The 21,829-nt window shown below is 40.0% G+C and overlaps 2 protein-coding genes across 12 annotated transcripts in view; one reads left to right on the top strand and one right to left on the bottom strand.

Moving 5' to 3' along the window:
• The window catches only part of dip2a (disco-interacting protein 2 homolog A), an 81,914-nt gene extending 81,495 nt beyond the window's left edge, over window positions 1-419 (top strand). For all 11 annotated transcript variants that reach the window (XM_039818097.1, XM_039818092.1, XM_039818091.1 and 8 more), the window contains one exon: window positions 155-419. In XM_039818097.1, the coding sequence (XP_039674031.1) occupies window positions 155-407 (253 nt within the window). In that variant the 3' untranslated portion in view covers window positions 408-419. The remainder of the gene's footprint in view (window positions 1-154) is intronic.
• Window positions 420-3,073: 2,654 nt separating this feature from the next.
• si:dkeyp-118h9.7 (sacsin) lies at window positions 3,074-20,313 on the bottom strand. Its single transcript, XM_039818086.1, is given in 8 exon segments — window positions 3,074-13,077; window positions 13,080-14,588; window positions 14,681-14,769; window positions 15,047-16,478; window positions 16,593-16,739; window positions 18,318-18,429; window positions 19,442-19,529; window positions 20,162-20,313. Coding segments are annotated over 8 exon segments (12,645 nt in total). The 5' UTR covers window positions 20,191-20,313; the 3' UTR covers window positions 3,074-3,838.
• Window positions 20,314-21,829: the final 1,516 nt, after the last annotated feature.

The raw sequence follows: 21,829 nt of genomic DNA, 5'->3' as shown, positions 1-21,829 counted from the left end.
TCATCTGCCCTTTTTTGCTTTTCCTCTTCTTCTGTCTTTCCCTTATGCTCATCTCCTTTCCTCCTCCTTTCATCTTTTCTGTGTACTTGTCTCCCCTTTCTTTTCTTCCTTCCCTCCATGCATTCACCACTCCCTCCTCCCTCCCTCCCTCCAGTGCGGTGTTCACTTGGACCAACCTGCTGGTGGTGGTTGTGGAGCTGGAGGGCTCGGAGCAGGAGGCCCTGGACCTGGTGGCCCTGGTCACCAACGTGGTGCTGGAGGAGCACTACCTCATCGTAGGGGTGGTGGTGGTGGTCGACCCCGGCGTCATCCCCATCAACTCCAGAGGGGAGAAGCAACGCATGCACCTCAGAGACGGATTCCTGGCCGACCAGCTGGACCCCATATATGTGGCTTACAACATGTGAGCGCTGCCCCTCCACATCGTTTATCACACAACAGGAGGCAGCAGGACAGTCGATGTGAGGCTCGTAATTGTAGCAGGCCTGGGGTCAGTATTGCTTCCGTTGAAATAAAGCGAGCTCTTCTTTCAGCTCACAGAGGGGGAATATGAAAGCAACACGGATGCAAAACTTCACAGCAAAATGGAGAGAAAATTCCAAGAGAAATCAAATCGACACAAACCTCATGTCTGTTTTCTCCCTGGGATATCTTGCCTCAACAAATAATCGTTTAAAGGTGTTTTGGTTTTGTTGAAGAGAATTATTTTATGTATGATAGAGCGTCTGACTACTTAAACCCAGGACACCCAATAGCAGTACAGCAGGTGGTTAAGGTAAAATATTACACTGTGCCATTAACATAATTTACTTTGTCAATCTCCAATATCATGAATGTTAGTTGTGTTTGCCATACACTTGTGCCATAGAACAGGACTGACGCCAGTACCCTAACCCTGGTTCAAACTAGCTCTAATATGTTTTGTGTTCACAGAGCCTCCTGTGCAGTTGCAGATCTGACCTGCTTTTCATAAAAAAATGTCTATCCCACCTACATTTTCATTACATGTGTAGGAGCAGATCTCCTGATAAGACTGCACCCTAATGTGAACACTGATTTTCGTGTTCCAACTCAGTTCAGATCAGGTTATTGCATCAACAAAGAAGCACACAGCAGTGGTGTCGGAGGGGCAGTTAGTGTTATTCGTTGCTCATTCCAGCAGTAGTCCTTTTAGTTTGTGGTGTCAGTAACAGAACGCGTAGAAAATAGAAATAGATTTGTTGTGACTCAATCTCATTCTTTTCTAAATCTAAAATGTGTAATAATAGTTATTTTATCTGAACAAAATGCAATATGAGTGATGTGAAAGCTGTTGCTTTGAATGACTGCAGAAAGTAAGTGCCAATCATTCGAAGTCATGAGATGGCGAGGAATATAATGGTTGCTTACTATTGGCAACATGCCAAATAATTATATGAATTAAGCCTTAAGTGTTTGCCTGTTCCTATCCCGGCTCCTGTTTAACTCAATTTTGTGACGTTTATCAGCTGTTGGATAGGGAGGGAATATGCAGAGGGAGGTTAGGTATGGTTAATCCTGCTCTTATTGCACCCAATCTTTCATCTTTTTGGCTAAGATGAATATACTTGATCATAACATCAGCCATTACAAACACACTCTTACTCCAATATTTTATTGTCTGTCTCTATTGTCAGTTGTGTTGAATGTGTGTTTTAAAGCAAAAGACTGGAAGAAATTGCAGTTGGTATGGTTTTGATGTGGAATGTCATAGCCTCGTTTGGAGTGCCATAAGGTTGAATGCGAGTTGAACAATGTTGTGAGTTGCATGTACTGTATGAAGGCAAGTGTCTAACATGCTCGTAACACCTTGACCTCCCACCTTATTACATTGACTTTGTAAAGATGCACTTCACCGTATGTTGCTTCTTTTTTCTATGTGTGCATCCCTTCAGAAACAGGCTCCAGCCTGCTGTAAGTATGTACAGGTTTGGTGTAAATTATTAATAGGTAGAGGAGACGACATGAAGCATAACACAAAGACTGAATCTGGTATATATGTGAACTTCTCCCCCACAAACAAAGATTATTTGAAATATATTCTCACGTGTGGACATTGGGAAGAGACATGAAAAGCCTTCTAAACATTTTATAATATGAAAGAACAGTGGGAACTGGCCACTTCCAGGATGAGACGAAGCACACTCCGAGCACATGGAGAAGACGGCTATGTTCTGGTGACAGCTGAGATCCTCCAGAGCAAACTTTTGTTGTTAACATAATGGAAAGATACATTTGTCTGATATATGGTTAGTTGTCATTATTTTCATAACATGATTTCTTAATGAATAAAAAAGTGCTTTTAACTTGAAATGTTTGTCTTCACTGGCAACGGAACATTCAGGTGTCCTGTCCAATAAGAATATTCAAAGTCCGGGGGCGCCCTGGGAGATCACCTGGTAGAGCGTGCGGTTCAGTCCTTACAGCAGCGGCCCAGGGCTCGATTCCGACCTGCGGCCCTTTGCTGCATGTCTTACCCCTCTCTCTCTCCCCTTTCCTGTATACAGCTGTCCAATTGATTAAAGGCCAAAATGCCCAAAATATTCTTTAAAAAAAAAAAAAGAATATTTAAAGGTTGTGGGGTATCATCCATTATCAACAAAGCTAACAAGAGTCTATGACATATGAATCAACCGCAGTCTTTTTACACCCCACACATTTCTGTGAAGATATAATCAGCCAAAATAATTTGCGTAGGTTTATCATCGGTGCCTTAAAGCTCAATTCGAAAAATATCTCCACAACCTCATACTGAGTTTTTATACCTTGTGGTGCAACAGTGAAGCAACCATTACAGATGTAATATGACTCTGAAAAGGTCTTCCATCCTAGCCTACATATTTAACATAATCTTTTACTATTGGAAGTATAATTTTGCAGAAATCTCAAACATGTGGGTTGCAACCCAATTTAAAAAACAACCAATGGATTATAGTACCTTTTAAGATGTCTTTAGTAAATACTATCATCGGGAAAAGGACAGAGCAAGTGAATTTACTAGTTATAGTGATACTGTGTCACAGCAGATTGTGGTATTTAAAAACAGGAAATGCAGTTTTATCTTTCAATGAATTTCATTTTTATTTTTTATTTTAACATCTGTAACAAAAATTAACTATGGTGACATGTCCACTAAATTCTTTGATTTTTTTTGCATTTTCACAACAGTTGTACAGTACTGATATTGATCCTCTGTGACTAGTTATAAATGATAAAAAAACACAACATTTTATTTATTAATAAGGACATTAATCAACATTTTTTTTATTTGTATCCGTGTTAGCTAGATGGCTAATTTTCAAATGCAGTCCTTTTGCAAGATGTTTGAAACCAGTGATGTCATACAGAGATTATATCTGTCCTAAGTGAGTAGTAGTTTTAAATGATTACAACATTGCTAAACAACTTTTACAGTTTCATAAAGTAATATATAGTCATAAAAGTTTACAAAAAACATTTGCATTTTCATAATAAAAGTATTAATGAGAATAAATTGGTCCTCGAGTCAAAATGTTTACAAAATGAAAAACAAAAAATATTTTACAAAATGCTTTGATATTAAGATTTTTTAGAACATATGCATTTAGTGACATATTAATGAGTCTTCAGTAATAAGTAACAAATGAAACAATCTTTTTCATTTCAGAAATCTTATTTTGTTTATAGTATTGTTTCAATATCACAACATGGCTAACAGCATTTTTAACAAAACATAGTCAATATCACAATATCACAACATGGCTAACAGCATTTTTAACAAAACATAGTCAAAACATCTTAAATCCTCTGCTAATGTGACATTTCTGTTTGTCTTGAATCCCTAATTCACATATGCCTCTACTTTACTAAGAAGCTCAGATGCCTTGTCCAGTGCTAACATTTCATTCTCTAATTTGAACCTTTCATTAGGAATGTGGGGAAATGGATGGCAGTTGGGATACTGAGTCTTCTTGGCATCCACTCCCAGCATCTTCAGATTCTCCACAATTTGAGGCAGAACTCTCAGTTGGAGGTTGTAGAGGGAAACTTGTGCGGCAAGGGCTGAAATAGAGCTGCTATTGGGATGTCGACCATCTCTTTTATATTTTGCAGCTATGAGAGATTTTTCCACTGCTTGGTGAATTTTGAAGAGACACCACTCTGTGCTCGCCCCACCAACATCTTTGTGAGCTGCGTTAAGATCACAACGAGCTTGTCTACACCACCGCTGGGCCTCCTCTTTGTTCGGCTTTGGGACATTTTCATTATGGGTCCAAAAGTTGTAGGAATGGTTGTCTCTAGAGAATCTCTCTCTGCCATTTCTGTGATGTCTGGCCTCCTGATTCCAATCCTGATAGAAGTTACTGAAATTTGAGTTACTGAAATTTGAGTTTCCGCTTGGATAGGACGAACCTGCAGTTTTGCCTTTGCTAAGGTCATCAATTTGATTCTTCAAGTATTTGAATGCCTCTGTGGCAAGAAGAGGGCAGTCTGGGTTTTTGTCAGGATGCCATCTAAGGTACAGTCGTTTGATGGCTTTAAGCCTATCCTCCTGAGGAAGAGTCCAGATCTCTGCCAAACATTTGTCGATTTCCATTTTAGCTTCGTCAAGAGAGGCTGGTGAGGATCTCGTAGAGGAGGAACTTGTAGTTGATGGTTTGGAAGAATGTGGCACAGCTCCAGCTAGTGGCACCAGCTCCATGCAAGAAGCTTCGGCAGACGTGCAAGTCCTCCCTTCAGATTCTGGCTTCTTTTGTCGCTTAAACTGATACAGGTCAAGACAACTGACTTCAATTGGCTCATCTTCTCCAATTTCTATTTTGTATCTTTGTGAATATGGTCCAGAGTGCAGAGGCAGTTTTTCAACAATAACTGCATAAACAAACTTGTTGTTAGTGCTGTAGCCAACATATTCCCCCTCTTCAAAGTTATTGAGGATGTTCATGTCTAAGGAATCAAACCATTCCTCTGGAATTTGTGTTCCAGGGGCTGGTGGATTGCAGGGGAAGCTTTTAGTTTCAGCACTGTCATGGATCCCACTGTTAGCCAGACATTTCTGAACATCTTGCAGACTGTCACACACGAGAAGATGTCCAAGGACTAGGAGGTAATGTGATGCCATTCTGTTACCTAAAAGAGCATTAATCTCCTTTGTTAATGTCATGTTGATGCCACTTATTACCATGGGAGCCATGTCATTGTTGTGTTTCAAGTAAAAGACGCAACTTTGTTGCCCTTGTTTGACAAAAACATTGGTTTCAGTGGCAGTTTTGTGTAGTGGTTGTTCATTCACCCAAAGCTTAGTTTTCAGACTTTTGCAGCAGATAATCTCAATACTCCCAAATGTCTTCTTGCACATGTCAGTAGCATCTTCTTGTGTTATTTCTCCCTGAGACTGCTCTCTGATAAGACAAATCAGTCCATGTGCAAATGCTTCTGAGGACAGATGTTTGTTAAACCATCCACTAAATTCACAGTCAGTCCCAAACTCACAAAGCTGCATGTGTGATTCCACTACTTTCTCCTCCGTGAACTGAGACAGCATTATAGGCTTAAATTTCTGAGGCAGCAATTGCAGCAACCGATGATGCTCATAAATGTCACGGCCCAAATGACATTCACCGAGTTTCTCCAGCAACAGGAACCTATTCTCCAGCGCTTCTTCCAACCTTTTGGTCTCAAACGTTGTATCGTTGTAGTGGAGTGTGCACGATGCGTATAATTTACCATCTACTGCAGGAAGATACAAAGTCTTTACATCGTCAACAAGAGGCTGGTTTCGTTGAGTTTTGATTAACATGAAAAGCTGCTCAACAGCACGTTTCACAGTTTTCTGTTGGTTTGGGTTAGGTTGGGGTTTATCACTGGAATCAGCATAAACTGCTGCTAGAACATTACAATACTGCTCTGCAGTAGGTTTGTCCTTTACACCAATTTTCTTGAAGAACTCTGCAAACATGACATCTTGTGGAGAAATGTTGTACAAATACGGTCTGAACTCATGGCCATGGGGGAGTGAAAAAGTAGTATCATCAGTCCTCACAAGTTCTTTGTCTTTTTCAACCAACACAACAGGAAGACCAGCTAGTGGTTGGCCTTTAAACCCGTTTGCTTGCAGGTAGGCATACGCACTTCGAAACACATTAGCACGGGTTTTAATCAACTGGTCAGATTTACAGGGCGACTGACAGATGTTGCTCATGTTACTGGTTACACAGTGTGAAGGTGGTTGTTCATGCACTCCTGCATCTTTCAGCATTGGCATGAGCTTCTGTGACTTATAAACCGGTAAATGTATAATTGGCATTGAAGACCAAATCAGCTCTTGATGCTTAGGATCACTTTCTATCAAAGATCCTCTTATTTTAACAGTGTTTCTCTCAGCAGCAAATGGTTGGTGAAAGTTGCACAGTTCTTTTCGAATTTTCACAGGAAAAATGAAATTGATGTCAGCTATGCTCTCCAGCAATCTTTCCTCGTTGTTTTTGTCGTTGCTCACGATATTCAAGGCTGCTTTGAAAATTGAAGATGATTTCAATTTCAACTCTTCAAGTTGACCATTTCCTTTTGCTTCTGATTCTAACTGTTGTGCAAAATTTATGATGTCATCTTTTGACACGACATGCTTCATTCCAAGGTCTCTGAGCAACTCTTTTGGTCTTTCCGTTTGTAGATTTTCTTCACACAACTGAGTCCAAAATCTCTCAGGCACAAATCTCTCTTGGGGCAACATTTTCTTGTACAGATCCACACTCTTGTCAAAGTAGTATGATACAGTCTCCAATCTGCCTTGGGAACTGCGAATCAATTTCACTGTTTTCATTGAGGAGATAATTTTGTCCTTATTCTGAAAATAATTGAACAGTGGTGACAGTAACAGTTTGAGGCACTGAAGCATCTGAATCTCTGTGAGTGTGTGTACAACGGGCAGAATGAACTTCATGAAATAGTCCAAATCAGTCAGGATTTGGATTTTCAATGTTTCTGACAGACTGCAGTTATCTGGATTGCATTGGAGAAAAATGCTGTTGCTGTCGGCCAGGTTGAACAAATCAGGAAATGTCTTTGAATAACTGCTGTTGAGGACAAATACCTCTTTAGGTCCATCAATCCTTACTCGGTTACCATGTATTGTTTCAAATAATGGCAAGGATTTGAGCTTTCTCTGATACTCTTGTTTGTCTTTGGACTTGGATTCTCCAGACTGCAGGAAACGCTGAAGCTCTTTCATCTCATTAATGGATAGCTGGGGGAACTCTGAGTGGTTAATGTTGTAGACCTGGTCCAACACAGCGCTTGTATCATTCACATGCATAAGTTCAGGGTGTAGAAGTGAACGTAAATGTCGGTCTACATGTATGTCAGTAAAGAATACATTGTCAAGCTTCATAAAACCAAGTTTAAAGAGGATGCCCGATATATCCATCTCGGAGGAGAACTCAATCACACTCGGCATGCCTTTCATTGTTTGCAGAAGGTGCTTGTTCTTTAACCTTGGACACACAACTGGTAAAATGGAGCAGTCACTGAAGAGCTTCCTCACATCACTTAATGTCAGACTTTGTTCATCACCACTAGATGTTGCAGGTTTAATTTCGCTCATTAAGAACTTCCAAAGTGATTTCAGCCACTTCAACATTGACTCATTTGGGACATGAAGACCACTGTGTCGATTAACTTCACAGTCCTGAAGAAGCTGCTGAATTAAAGGTTTCAGATATTTCACTGCACAGGGAACTGTCAAACGTTTGACAAGGTTTAAACTTTGTAAACATTGTAGAGAAATGTGGTCACTGTTGGTCAGATAATCTGCAAATTGGTCCTCGTAGCCAGAGAACAGACTCTCATATCTTGTTATCAGCTTGGGAGAGTTGGAGTTGAAAACTCTCAAAACTTTATCTCTTGTGAGAAGAAGTGGAAGCCCATTCAGTAAACTGGAATTGGTGATCTTTTTCGGGTCTAAATCTTTTAAGCAGAAACTCAAGAGCTTTGAACATCTCGTTTCATCTCTGATTAGAGTGGCAGTTATTGGCAGCGGTAACTCTTCATCTGTTTGGGTTGGGTCATTGAGGGGTTTTTCTCTCAGGAAAGCCTGCACAGTTGAAGCATTTACATCTTTTACTTTAATGTCAGCGGCTCTGAAACTTTTCCAAACTTTTTGCATGAAAGAAGGAACCAATTTCATTCCAAGATCTTCCAAAATGGGATTCATCTCATCGCTTACTGAATGTGTCAGGTAAGGTGCCTTTGTTGTTTCAGTTTCTCCGACATTACACCAGTCAAAAGAGTATTCCTTAAATTCTCTGACTGCAGTTACACGTGTTGAAGTCCTCATCACTGGAATCAGATTAAGGCCTCTTTCTTTGATTGATCTGTATACCTCATGTATCATTCCATGCCAATCCTGGCCAACATCTTTGGACACAGTGGGCCAAAAACACAAGTATGAGCTACTGAAGCATGACTCAATACATAAAAAAGGGACTTTCTTTTCTGCAATGCTACGGCTGATGTAATGAAGGAGATCCGCATACAGTGGAGCAATGACATTCTGTTTCAAAGATTCATTCCAGTTAGATTTTTGACTTTGCCCATCTTCTTTCCAAAGGCTTCTTCTGGCAGAATCTACCTCAAAGTTTGCATTGACATGCACTGGCAGTCCAGTTCTCCCTGGCAAAGGAAGTGAACAAAAGGCTTCTCCAATAAAATCCATAGGTCTGAATAATTCTGGATTCAAACTCTTTGAGCTCACACGAGCCGCTATTGCTGCTTGGGGAAGTTTGTCTGATAGTTCTCCATCACCACTGTTTTTGAATGAGCCAAACTGCTCTGCAGTGATCCATCTAGTTTGTCTTTTATCGGAGGTTGAAATCATGGTTCCATAAATGGCCTTGTCTGGCATTATTGGTTTGTCAGATTGCAGCGCATGTTGTTGAAGTTTTACAAAAGCATCTTTTACTTCTCTGCATTTCTGTGGAATACTTTTTTCAACCATGAAGATGGTTTCGAGTTTCCCTGAATGTTCACTGATTTCATGGACTTCTATTTTGCAGATGTTTTTCAGAAACAGAATTAGTCCTTCAGGATCTTCAGAGAGGGCAGAGCATAGTTCTTCCATGTCATGGTCAGTGACTCCCTGCTTTGATATTTTAGAGCTGTTTGCCATGGTACCCATCCTTAGAGGTAATCTGAACATGGTGCCCTCTTTAAGAGAAAATTTGTCAGGAAGAAAGGATTTGTAGACATCGATGTACATGTTCTTGAAAGTGTCAGCCAGTTTATAGCCAGTGCCAGCTGGTGGTTTGTCTGATTGACTTTCAATGTATTTTTGATTAGGATCAGAAATGCAGAGTAGTTTATCTCCAGTGAGGATTGAGGGGCAGTCAGTCAGATGGTAAACAGAGTTGAATCCTACTCCGTATTTTCCTATCTTCCCTGGAGAGTTGTGCTTTCCTCCTTCTCCCAGCTGTTGAATGCCAGCCAGGTCAGCATCAGAAAACACTTTGTTGTTGAACACACACAGTGCTGGACCTTGCAGTTGGTTCCATTTCTTCCCAAAGGTTTTTTCTTTGCCATGCTGTCGTTTGTCCCAAACAAAGTGAATTTCTGTTGCCTCTGCATCATCAGCATTTTGGATAAGCTCTTTAAGGATATCCTTCTTCGATGGATAGGCTGAAATTATGTTTTTAATTCGAACAGTTAGTTGTTCCTGCTGTTCAAACTGAAAAGCAAATGGTGAAATGTTCTCAACTACGTGGTTTTGCAGGGTATGATGCCTGGTAGTTTTGATTCTGAAGTGGCGAGCCACAACACGTGAGATATTCTCGTGACATAATGGGACATCTGAAGCGACTGGCATCCATGGGCTGTCGTTGTAAAACATCTCACATGCAGGTTGTAAAACACCATGTTTGTTGGGTATCAGAAAGTCACCCGTTATTTTCTCTTTGGCCTCATATATGGCTGTTAAAATTGTGAGGCAAATTGATAGGGCACTCTTTGGTAGGGTCTTGTTACCATGTTGAGAGTGCAATTCCTGAAGCACAGTTGAAAACTGACTGCTTGTAAAACATTTTTCAACACCTACACTTTCCCAGAGGCTCCTGAAACCAGTGAAGGCAGGTGGAAGTAAATAGAGATAGGGTTTTGCTTCAAATTGCTCATTTTCAGCTACACGATTCACATTTACAAATGTGCTGCCAACAAGAATGAATGGGAATGAATTTGCCCTTTGTGAAATTAAAGTGGAATCCCCAGAATCACTGAGACACTGATTCAGAAACTTATAGCATTCATATGCTATAGTGTGAAGCATTGATCGGTCAATGGATTGAGATTGCTCACATGCTTCTTGCAGCTGCTGAAGCACTTGCTCAGGACTTGGACTGTGATGAACTCCCAACATTTGCAGGACTGGATTAGCATTGTGTATTCTCAGATTGGTATGATCCAGCATGTGTTGTGTCATGTTAACAAGTGGGGAGCATTTGTCACTAAAAATATCAGTGGGTCTTCTAAGTGTTGCATTTTTTTCCCTTTTTGTATCACCGGGGGAAAATGCTGGGAGAAATTCAGTCATTCTCAGTGTTTCCCAGTGGAGAGAGTCTTCATCATTACTGTGATTGTTCATAAGTTCAAGAAGACAATTCAAATGCCCATATGCTTTCTTTTTGTCAGTGCTCCAGGTTTTGGGGATTGTGCCTGCTTTCTCTGTGATGTCTTCCAATGGGAGATGATCATTTGCCATTCCAAGTTCCAACAAGCGTTTAATCCTTTTGGGCGAGCAAAAGTCATCTTTGGTACCACCAAGCAAGCGTCCTTCTTCTGGTTCAAAAAGACAGGCCACTTTTCCTGACGGATTCACAAGTTTCCTGATATGCTGCAGCTGTCCGCCTTTTGTGGGGATGCATGGATAGCAGACCAGTAGCTTGTCGATTTCTTTGATATTAAGGTCAATAGCATGCAGCACAAGAGCATCTCTACTCTTAGGGTCCATGGTACCAAGGTTGTTAAACACTGCTTCTTGGTAAAACTCGTCCCAGTTCCATGTTCTGTTCTGTAAAACCTTCTCTAGGTCAGACTGTTTGAAGCTATTTCTCACCCACAGTGGAAGAGGAACAACATAGTTGGGTGCCTTAACATGTTTCTTGCATACCTGCATTGCAAGTGCACTGATGTCTTTATCCTCTTCGATGCTCTCATGTAGAAATATGGCACTGTTCATTGAGCACCAGTGTTCTCCATCACTAAAGAGCTCTGGGCCATTGGAGTGCTGAGCAATGGCGGAGTACAATGCATCTACCAAAGGCTTGAAAGCTTCACTCACTTTCTCTCTATCAGGCCAAAAGGTGTGATAACAGTAAGTTTCCAGTTGCTTGTTTTCAGACATTTTCTTTAGTGCCCCAAGTGCAGTAACATATGCCGTCACTACAGGATCCTGAAGAAGGGCTTTGTTCCAGTCACGTTTCACCCCACTCTCCCACAGACCTTTTCGGTTGCTTGTCACAGCAAATGTTCCATTTACATTAACTGGAAGACCTGTTTTAATGGAAAGAGGAAGAAAGCAAAAGGCCTGTCCAACAAGATCTGTTTGTAATGAGGCCAGTTTCCCAGTTTCTGGATCATTTTGCAAAGGCACAGCAATCCCCCCGATGGGCAGAGAGAACTTTGCTTTACTGTTTTCTTGACGGGCCATTTGCAAAGACTGATGTGTCCCAAAGCAGTTGTACAGCAGCCAGGGCTGGACTTCAGTTACACCAGATTGCTGACTGGTTATTTGGACAATGTTGACTGTGCAGCAGTCAATGACCTCTTTGCATTTCCCATCAAGTTTCATCAATGACTTCTCAGCTTGATGCTGCTTTGACACATTGGTTTCATCAGGAATCCTCATTGTACTCACAGTGGTTTTGGAGAGAGTGAGAACGGTTTTTATTTCGTCATCTCTTGGTGGAGTTGATACATCGCTTGAGATACTTTGTAGTGATAATGTATTGATGTTCTTCAAAAACAGCAGGTGAGTTTTTGAATCGTTAGTAAAGTGCTGTTGAAAAGTGATGATGTTGTGTTTGTGATACACCTTTGCACTTATTTCTGACTTGAGAGCCTCTTCCTCAGTTCGAAAAGGGAGTTTGATCAGAGTGCCCGGATAGGGTTCAGGGGGGCTTTTTCTGCTGAAATTACAATCAAAGATGCGTTCATATGGTCCAAACTGACCAGGAAACCAATGAAAAAGCCGTTGCTGAGAGAGATCCAGCTTGATTCCCGGGTTTGTTTTATGTTTGATGTGTTTCTTTAGGTGAGTTACATTTGGATCAAGTATGAGAAGACTGCTGCCACTGAGGATAGAAGGAACATCTGTCACATGATACACAGTATTGAATCCAAGTCCAAACTTTCCAATTTTTTCCAACTTGTTTTCCTTTGGGGACAGAAAATCCCAATGTTAGGTTTCCCACGTCTGACAAAGTGTGATGTCAGGCAATGTACTGTTTAGGGCATCTTTGTGCACTCTGAAATCCACTAAGAATTTACAGGCTTCGGCCCCAGCATCCTCTGCATTTTGAATGAGCTCTTTGAAGATGTCACTTTCTTCATCATACTCTTTAAGAATGTTCTTAATCCTGGTTGTTATCGGTTCAGATTGTCCATATTGTTCTATTCCCACTAACTCTGGATCAAGGATGTAGCTACTGAGAAATCGGATGTTAAACCATTCAGCAGCTGCTTTTGGAATTTCCTCATGTACAACATGAATTTCTTCCTGGCTGTACTTTAGCTCTTTTAACCCATTTTTGCTCACATCACAGAAGACTGCAGTTGACAGTGGTTTAAGGGTATGTTGTTCACCCTCTATGAGGACTGGCACTGGGAAGTCATCCTGAATTGTTTTCTTCTACCTCTATTACCGCGTTCCTTCAATGGTATACTTTATAGAATCTGAAGAAGCCAAAATTTCTTTATCTGACAGCAATGATTTCAGGCCAAACTAAGAAAGTGCAAAATTATGTTCGACCAATTTTAGAATCAGATCTCGATCGTGATTAGTCATTGACAGTTGTCGTGTTGCAATGTGTTTGTGTGCAACTTCCTTTTGAAATCCACATTTGTGTCAGGATCAGCCATTTCCTGTGCCTTTGATGTCAAGAAGCACAAATTCTCTATCACCTTTTCAGCTGGGGGTAGGCGTTGAAAACCAAGTTTGCTGCTAACTCTGTCACTGAACTTTCCCACCAGTGGCATTACATGCCCAACAATGTCCTCATTCACAGAAATGCAAAGTCTTATTTCATCCGGGCAGAAGAAACCACTTGTCTGAGATTTTTTGTCATTATCAGGTATAGCACATGGGACCCATTTTAGCCTTTTGAGGCAATGAAGCTGCTCAGGAGAAAACTTTGAGAGTAGATCATTGGTATCCAACATCTTCAAGAGCACCTCAGCTCTATTGAGAGCCTCAGTTTTGGAGTCAGCATGCAGTTTGTCAATCAGTGTGGCGGCATGCAACAAGTGCTCAGGTGAGACATATATGTCTTTATTTAGCAATCCGAGATCTGTTAGGCCTTGAAACATCTGCGATGTTTGAGTGTACAAAGGTGGAGGAAAGAAATCGGACTCAAAAATGACTTTAAAGGATTTAATTCTTGGATCAAAAAAGCTTGAGGTCTTTTTCAGCTTTCCATTAACTTCAATGAAGCTCAACTCCTTACATCTGCGTTTCAAGGTCTGATTTTGAGAGAAAAGGGTATCACCATGCTGTAAAATCCAAGTCATAATTTTCTCAGTGTCTTCTTTTCTGCAAGCCCTACTCTCAATACATTCAATGAGGAGATTGGCTGCTTCAGCGGTGTCCAAGAGATTTACTTTGAGCAGCTGTAACAGTCTGCGGTCAGCCTCAGTAGCACACTGCACAACTGAATCAGGCATAGGAAACTCTGTCGGTACTTTTAGGCCAGAAATTAGAAGCACAGCACGTTTTGATTGAGCTGCAACACAGGATCCTTTCATGGTTTGAAACAGAGGCAACTTTAAGAGTAAATCTTTCTCAGTGACTGAGAGAGAATCCAGACGAGAGAGATAATCTTTCAGTTTTTCTCTTGCAATGTGAGAGGCAGCCTTTAGTTCTCTGATGAGATTCTGAGAATCTAAATTCAACAAGACTTTCATGACACTCCTTGGAGATGGGCACAGCACATAAGAGTCAAGGTCTTCGTGCTTGAGCCACTCGTTTCCCGTCACTGCTGTGCCACCAACTTCGTTCACCAACTGAGCTATTTCTTCTGGCAAGTTCATCTGCTTGCTTTTCTGAAAAATGAGGGTTGTGTTCTGCTCTAGCCTTGCTAGTGATACAGGCTGACTGACAGACAGGGGGCTGACTGGTATTAATGGCATTCCAATGAAATTACTTAACTCTTTGTAGTGAGTGTTAAGAAATTTCCAGAATTCTTGGAGCCAGTCTAAAGGTGGATGTAGACTGCTGCTGATGTCCCAGGTAACAAGCCTCGTCCTCATCTTCTTCCAGTCCTGTGGCAAATACCGCTTTGTATATTCAACCACCTGGTCTACGGCAATGTTGATGACCTTAAATAAATCTGAAAAATAGATTTAGAAAATATATATAAATGTATATGTATTGTGAAAATATGCTGATGACAGATGTAAATAACTTTTAATCAAATCCTACTTTTTCTGGCCAGTTCTTTCAGGTGAAAACTGCAGGCTGGACTGAGATCATCTGGGATGAAGAGGTGTTTGCAGCAGGGTAGCAAGGCTCTGCACAAAGGAGAAGTTTGTTTATTGTGCATGAAACAAAAACAAGGACATTTGCATATCATTTTACAGCACATTGAGTTACCAAAAGCCTAAACAAAATTTAAAAATTGGTACTGTGAGCCGATCAATACTAGTAATTCTAGGATTGGATTTGGGGAACACTTGGCAACAACAACTTAGTAAGGATGTAACTAATTTAAATTACAGTCAATAATTAGAACTTAACCTATTTATTATAGACTGTAAAAGAGAATAAAGCCAAATATTAAAAACCTACCTTGGAAATTCATTGCTGTCAATTAAAGCAGTGTCCTCCTCTTTGTCTGTGAAAGACCTGAAAGAACCATCGCTGAGTGGAAGCAGCTGAAGACCCTTGAGTTCGCTGTATTTTCCATCACTCAAAACATACTCCAAAAGACAGAGTTTGTCGTCTTTAGAGATGCTGTGCACGCCAATCTTGCGGAGAACGTCCCTTAGGAAGGTTGGAGTCGCATGTTTTAGAGTGTTGAAGTGTGGGTAGGCCTCTTTTATAGCTCTTGCAACACTACCTGGTAAAGTGACAAGATTTTCCCCACAGGAAACCAAAGTCTTTTTAATGGCGGCCAATATGTCAGGGCTTGTTGGACCATTACAGGGGAACACAGCTTCTGATGGAGTGATGAACTCTTTTTCATCTTTAGCAAGAGAAAGGACAGCCACATTCTGGCTGAATAAGTGATGAAGAACATCCAGAGCAACGACATACCATTTCTCTTTGTGCTTCATCTGGGCAATATCTGGCCACAGCTTGTATACTGAAGAAACAGGCAGATGAGATTCTTGGGCAAGTCTGATAGCATCTTGAATGATCATGACGTATGCCTGTGGGAGCACCTCTTTTATCAGCAATTCATTCCACACAGCATGCTCGTCATGTTTCTGGTCTTCCTCTTGCCACTTGATCTGTCTTCTGTTGTCTGTGAGGCCAAAGCACGCGTTGACATAAACGGGGAGTCCTGTCTTGTTGGATTCATTGTTTGGGAGGGGGAGAAAGCAGCTCAGTCTACTTTCACTACAGTCTCTGCTCTCACCACAAGGGAAAGCCAAGTCAACTTGGGGGAAAAAGCTTAACTTTTTTGAGAGTGAATCAAGATTTTCTACATTGCCATCTTTCATGGTACATGTTGTCACAAGCCACTTTGTTTCCTTGTGGTCTTCTGAGTTGAGGGTTATAAATTTGAACTTTGTTGAACCCTCAACGATCGACTCATCTTCTGACTCCAGAACGACATCTGTGCGGACCGAGGATTTCACTTCAAGTCTGGTATTAACAGTGCCGTGTATGTCGATATGCTTCAAGGACACAGAAGTCACATTTTTCAGGAACAGAAGGCTTAAATCTGCATCCGCAATAAAGCTATCAAAAAGCTCAACCACCTTGTCAGAGTCATATAGATTATCTGAAATATCTGATGCCTCTTTGCGCAAGGGGAACCTGAAAATTGTCCCGTCAAAGTGCTGATCCTCCATGATGACTTTTGACCATTCTTGTCTGCTTACAAGTGACACTATATCTCGAAAGGGTTGGAACTGATCATGCATTGTCGTTAGAGCTTCTTGGTGTTCTGCATCATCCATAGACCACAGAAAACCTCCCTTTCTTTCTCCAAATATTTTTTCTTGGGGGTCCATAAAGCCAAGGTGCTCTGAACTGAATATACTTGGCACATCTGTGTATAAAAGGAAAGAGATATTGTCCCATTAATTTATTGCGCTTGTTCTCTAAACACCAACATTTAAACTGAGACTGTTAGGTATACACGTATATCTGTACGTAGTTTCACCTGTTATGTGGTAAACAGAGTTGAAGCCGATTCCAAACCTCCCAACTTTGTTTGGGTCATTGCGTTTGACACTCCTCCCTGCCATCTGAATTCCTTCCCAGTCATCATCAGTGAATGCTGCATTGTTGTAGGCGTAGAGAGCCGGACCTTTGCAAAACACAAAAATTGTTCAGAATAAAAGTGCTTATGACATTAGGTTTAAGCATCTGTGTGTTCATTCATTCTTTCCAGTCTCTCTATAACTGCTTATATTGAGGAAGTCTATCCCAGCTTGAATTGAGCGAGATAGAAAAGTAAAGAGGCTGAGGTTATAAACACATAATCAGCAGTCATAAGTAGGGTTGGGTACCGAACCCAGTACTTTTACCAGTATCGACCGAATCACGTCGGTACTGCCGAGTATTGGTTCACGTAAAATCAAACGGTGCCAAATTTCGGTACCAATCTTATCTGTCCTCTCTGCATGTTGACAGAGAGCAGAGGTCCGACACACACACACACACACACACACACACACACAAACACACGAGTGTGGTGCGGACAGAGCAAACTACGTCAGCTCTGCAATTTTGTTGAAGTCACAGAGAGTCACGACAATGCCGATAAAGTGGTTTCAAGTGTGGTTACAGTTTTTAAAAACTTCACACAGACAGCGTGTAATACGATATTAATGGAGAGGCGAAAGAATCCGCGGTGCTTTAGACGTTACACTTCCTGTAGGACAAGCAGGCACAACGGTGGTTTCTGTGCCCTGGGGACTGACTGACAGGCTGAGGTTTAAAGGCAAGGCAACTTTATTTCTACAGCACCTTTCAGCAACAAGGCAATTCAAAGTGCTTTACATAACACATTAAAGAGCAGTTAAAAACGGTCATGATGAAAAGGAAATAGGCTAAAAAAGAATAATATACACATACAAGAATACAAGTTTAATAATTATTCAATTTAATAGGTTGTAGGGACGGGTTTGGGAGGAGAGAGGGAGGGGTTTTAAGTACAAAATGTTCTAAGTAAAAACTAATAGGATAAATAGGTTTGGAATTATTTTTACAACTGAAATATATATATTTTTTATAACAGACAAAGGGAAAGTACCGAAAAAAAGTACCGTTGGGTACCGGAACCGAATTTGAGGTACCGGTATCAATACTGGTATTTGTTCAGATGCGAAAGGTACCCAACCCTAGTCATAAGGCAATTTCTGCCAGAAGGTCTCAACACTCAACTGTTGATTAAAATGGATACACTTTAAGTTCTTTTAGTAATATTATGACAATGTTAGGGTATTTTCTCTAATATGGTGACCACAGTCAACTCTAAATGTAATATGTTTTGCAGAGACTGTCTTATGTCTGATGGTTAATGATATAGGGTAGCAGACCCTAATGCCATCTCCTCAAGTGATCATAGGAACCAAGTATGTGTTGGGTCACCAGAAAAGCCTGTTATTGTCAGCCTGTTATTTGTGGTTATAGCAAAAAAACATTACACACATGTCCTCCATGGCCAACCATACTGAACTATGGGAGGAAACCCACATAAAAACAAGCAGAACATACAAACTCCAACAAGCAGGGACCAGGGCTGACATTTGAGTATTGGACCTTTTTGCTTGGAAGCTGATAAACTGTCAGGCTACTTCCTATTTGCTCTATTTATCAATTTCTGTTAAAATGACATGATAACCCCCCTACAGCATGGCTATTCTCTGAACATCCTGCATACCTTGGTATTCTCCCAAGTTATCAGTCCAAAGGCTCTCGGTCCCATAGCTTCTCTCATCATGGATGAAAACCACTTCTGTGGCTTTAGCATCATCTGCATTTTGAATCAGCTCCTGTTGACAAATAAAAACATAACCATTAGCAGACTTAGCAGACCAAAGCTAACAATCAGGGATGGCCACATTCCTCTGCATTACTGCTACTGTTACACTTAAAGCCCCTGCACAACCTTAGTCCACCTACACAGCTGTTTCCCCTAACAACAATTATAATTCTTATTAATACAGTGTTTGGTGACATTATGTCATTTTCAGCACATCTCCACCCAGTTTACACTAGGCTTCTAATCAGCCAGAGTAATTGAAGACACCTGTGTGTGGGTGTGCCGTGCCTTGACAACTTTAAATTAGAGTGAGAAATTGATACACAGTCTAAATCCAATGAAATCCAATTCCACATCTCTGTGATAAATGTGGTTTATCATGTTCTGTTTTGCTGACACTGCATCACAGAGCTGTTGATTCAACTGGTAATTTTGGAAGCTGTAGTTTGTAGTGTTGTTGAATTATATTATATATTCTATATACTATTATATATATAAATGTATTATTTTGTCCACATCAACTGACATACTGTGAATGGGGGAACCTATTGAACTATATTGTCAAATGCAAAGGAACCAATGTATATCAATGTATGACTTTTTACAAAAGACATTGTGATATGCCACTGTAGGAAAAGTATAGTTGTTACTAATAACAAATGAAGACTGAATTCCATTTAGCTGCTCCAGTTTCTAGGGTCCTGGTATTGTGCAAGTTGGACCACTGTCACAGTTTTGGTTTACTTGGACACTTAAATAGAACTGTTAATTTTATCAATAACACCTGTGCTTTTCCAGAAATTTAAAAAACACAAAAAATTTTTTTTTTCTAAAAAAAAAAAAATTTTTTTTTTTAATTTTTTTTTATAAATTTTTTTTTAAATAAAAATTTAATCCAGCTAAAAAAAAAAAAACCAAAAAAATTTAAAAAAAAAACATAACAAAGCAAGATTCTGCCATGAATCCAGAATCCAGGTGTGTGTAAGCAAAAAACAATCTAAAGAATAATGCTTTGTACCCACCTTCAAAATTTGTCCACCATCTGGATATCGTCGTAGAATATCTTGCAGGTAGTCAATGAAGGGCGGTGCTGTTGCCCCGAAGCACGTTCTAATCAAAGCACAGAGATTAATCAAATCAACACAGGGTGGGGAGTCCTCCTGAATCAATATACTGCAGATAGGAAGAGCTGGGAGTGGAGTCAAGTTTGACCAGAACATATATACAGTATATTTGACTTTGACTGATTAGCCATAAAGTTCAAGTGCTTTACTTGAAAATAAATGACATACGCTGTTTACTTGTTGGCCAATAAAACACGGATTGAAAACAAGGCACTTGCTCCACCTAATGTCCTCTTGTCTCTAATAAAACATGACTGGCATAGATATTCATTTTTAATCTTATAGCTTTAGGTGGTAACTAGTTACAAATAGATGAATTAATGTTTGTAATTCATACAGGTGGGTGCTCCAAGACTAATAAAAATCTCCAGTATAGGGGCTTGAAAGTGGTTACGAAATTGTCATGTATTGTTTGTATAATCAGTTGTGCAAATAAGCTCTCGTTTCTACACCAACACACAGCACTTGCCCTCACTTACTATGAGTGTGGGTGATAGTGTCAGTAACTCAAACATTGCTTGTGTGCACTGTGGTCAAAATAGCATGTTCCTCAATTGGTGGTCCACCTCTTACAGTTATCAGTTGGGACATTAAACCAGATTGAGATGCAATACTCACCGACTTTTTTTCTTTGTCTTCGAACTCATCTTTCCTGGCTTGGATGCTGTAAGTGAGTCGGAGTACAGTGCATTACATTGCAGAACAAACTTCTCTTTTTATCCACATCAAACTTAAGTTTAAGATTTCTTCATCCATAACTTCAAAATGTTTTCTAAACATAAGAAACAACTCAAACCCTGTCAGCAACACCATGGCTACCACATAATCAAAAGTGGGATAAAAAAAAAAAGTCTTACAGTAATAGAAAAGAAACTGGAGAAATGTATTCATTTTGTATACATTTGTAGTTTACTTATATGAGCATTTACTTCTGTTTAAAGTAAACAGAAGTAAATGCCTGCCAATTGGGTCGTACCATCAGCTACCATGCTGGAGGGGTGATTTAGGTTTAGGTTGGGTTTATTTGTATTAGTTGCAATTATGTCCATCTTGGTTTTCCCAGTGTGTGTAATTTGGTTTGGCCAAGTCGGTATATATTTCCCTTCAAAGAGGTCAGTCAACGTTTGTAAAACTGCCCATATTCAAACTCTACACAGTTAATATATCGCATAAAAAAGTCTCAGAAGTGAATTTAGTGGTGAAAAAGCAGATGAAAATTGTAAAAAGTTTCCAGTTGTTTGCTGCTGCTACTACTGCAAACTCCCGATCTAGATTATAGAATCGATTGCTTTTTTCCATAATTTCCCAATTATAGTAACTACATGAAAACTTCACTGTTGTTGCATGAAATGTTGTTTGTGTTTAGCCTACATCATCTTTTTCTATTATGTGAAATAAGAGGCCATCAAGCCTGAAGCTGCAGACAGATGCTCCCCAGCAGTCTGCTCCCCCTGCTGTTCATAAGGTGCCTCTGCACCCCTTTCGTTTCAGACCCTCCCACCAGCCTTTGGGCCACGCCTCCTCATTTACATTGACATGTGTCAAGTCCAAACAAAAAGGCAATGTTAAATGGAAATTGAAATGCCAAATATTAAATGAAAATTAAAAGCCAATGTTAAATTCAAATTCAAAAGCCAAATATTAAATGAAAATGAAAAGCCAATGTTAAATTCAAATTCAAAAGCCAAATATTAAATGAAAATGAAAAGCCAATGTTAAATTCAAATTCAAAAGCCAAATATTAAATGAAAATTAAAAGCCAATGTTAAATTCAAATTCAAAAGCCAAATATTAAATTCAAAAGCCAAATGGAAAATAAAAAAAAATAAAAAATATTTTTAATTTGATCTTGCTTTGTTTTCTCTTTGGACTTTCAATTTCTCTTTGGACTTTCAATTTGAATTATGAATAAATATTTCCTCCATAGATGTTCCACATCCAGAATTTTACTTTACTCCTACTCTAAATTAGATTTCGCAGACTCACATGAGAAGCTCCGATTGTCTAAAGTAGAGCTTTGGAGGCGGAGGCCCACTAAAAAAAGTTGGACCGTCGCCTCTTCAGCTCTGCTCACACAGCTCAAAACCAAAGCATGCCAATGCCCGACCCAGAATCAGTGATGGGAGTAACGCGTTACAAAAGTAACGCAATTACAGTAATGTATTCCTTTTTGCTGTAACAAAGTAATATAACACATTACTAATAAAATGTTACAATTGTTAAATTACAATCCCAGTAACGCGAGTTACAATGCATTTTAACCTGACATTTAGTGGCTTTAGATTT

The sequence above is a fragment of the Perca fluviatilis genome, chromosome 12, assembly GCF_010015445.1.
Source record: "Perca fluviatilis chromosome 12, GENO_Pfluv_1.0, whole genome shotgun sequence".
In the NCBI taxonomy this organism is placed as follows: Eukaryota; Metazoa; Chordata; class Actinopteri; order Perciformes; family Percidae; genus Perca; species Perca fluviatilis.
Note: the sequence above shows the minus strand (reverse complement) of the source record. Positions and strands in the feature narration are given on the sequence as shown.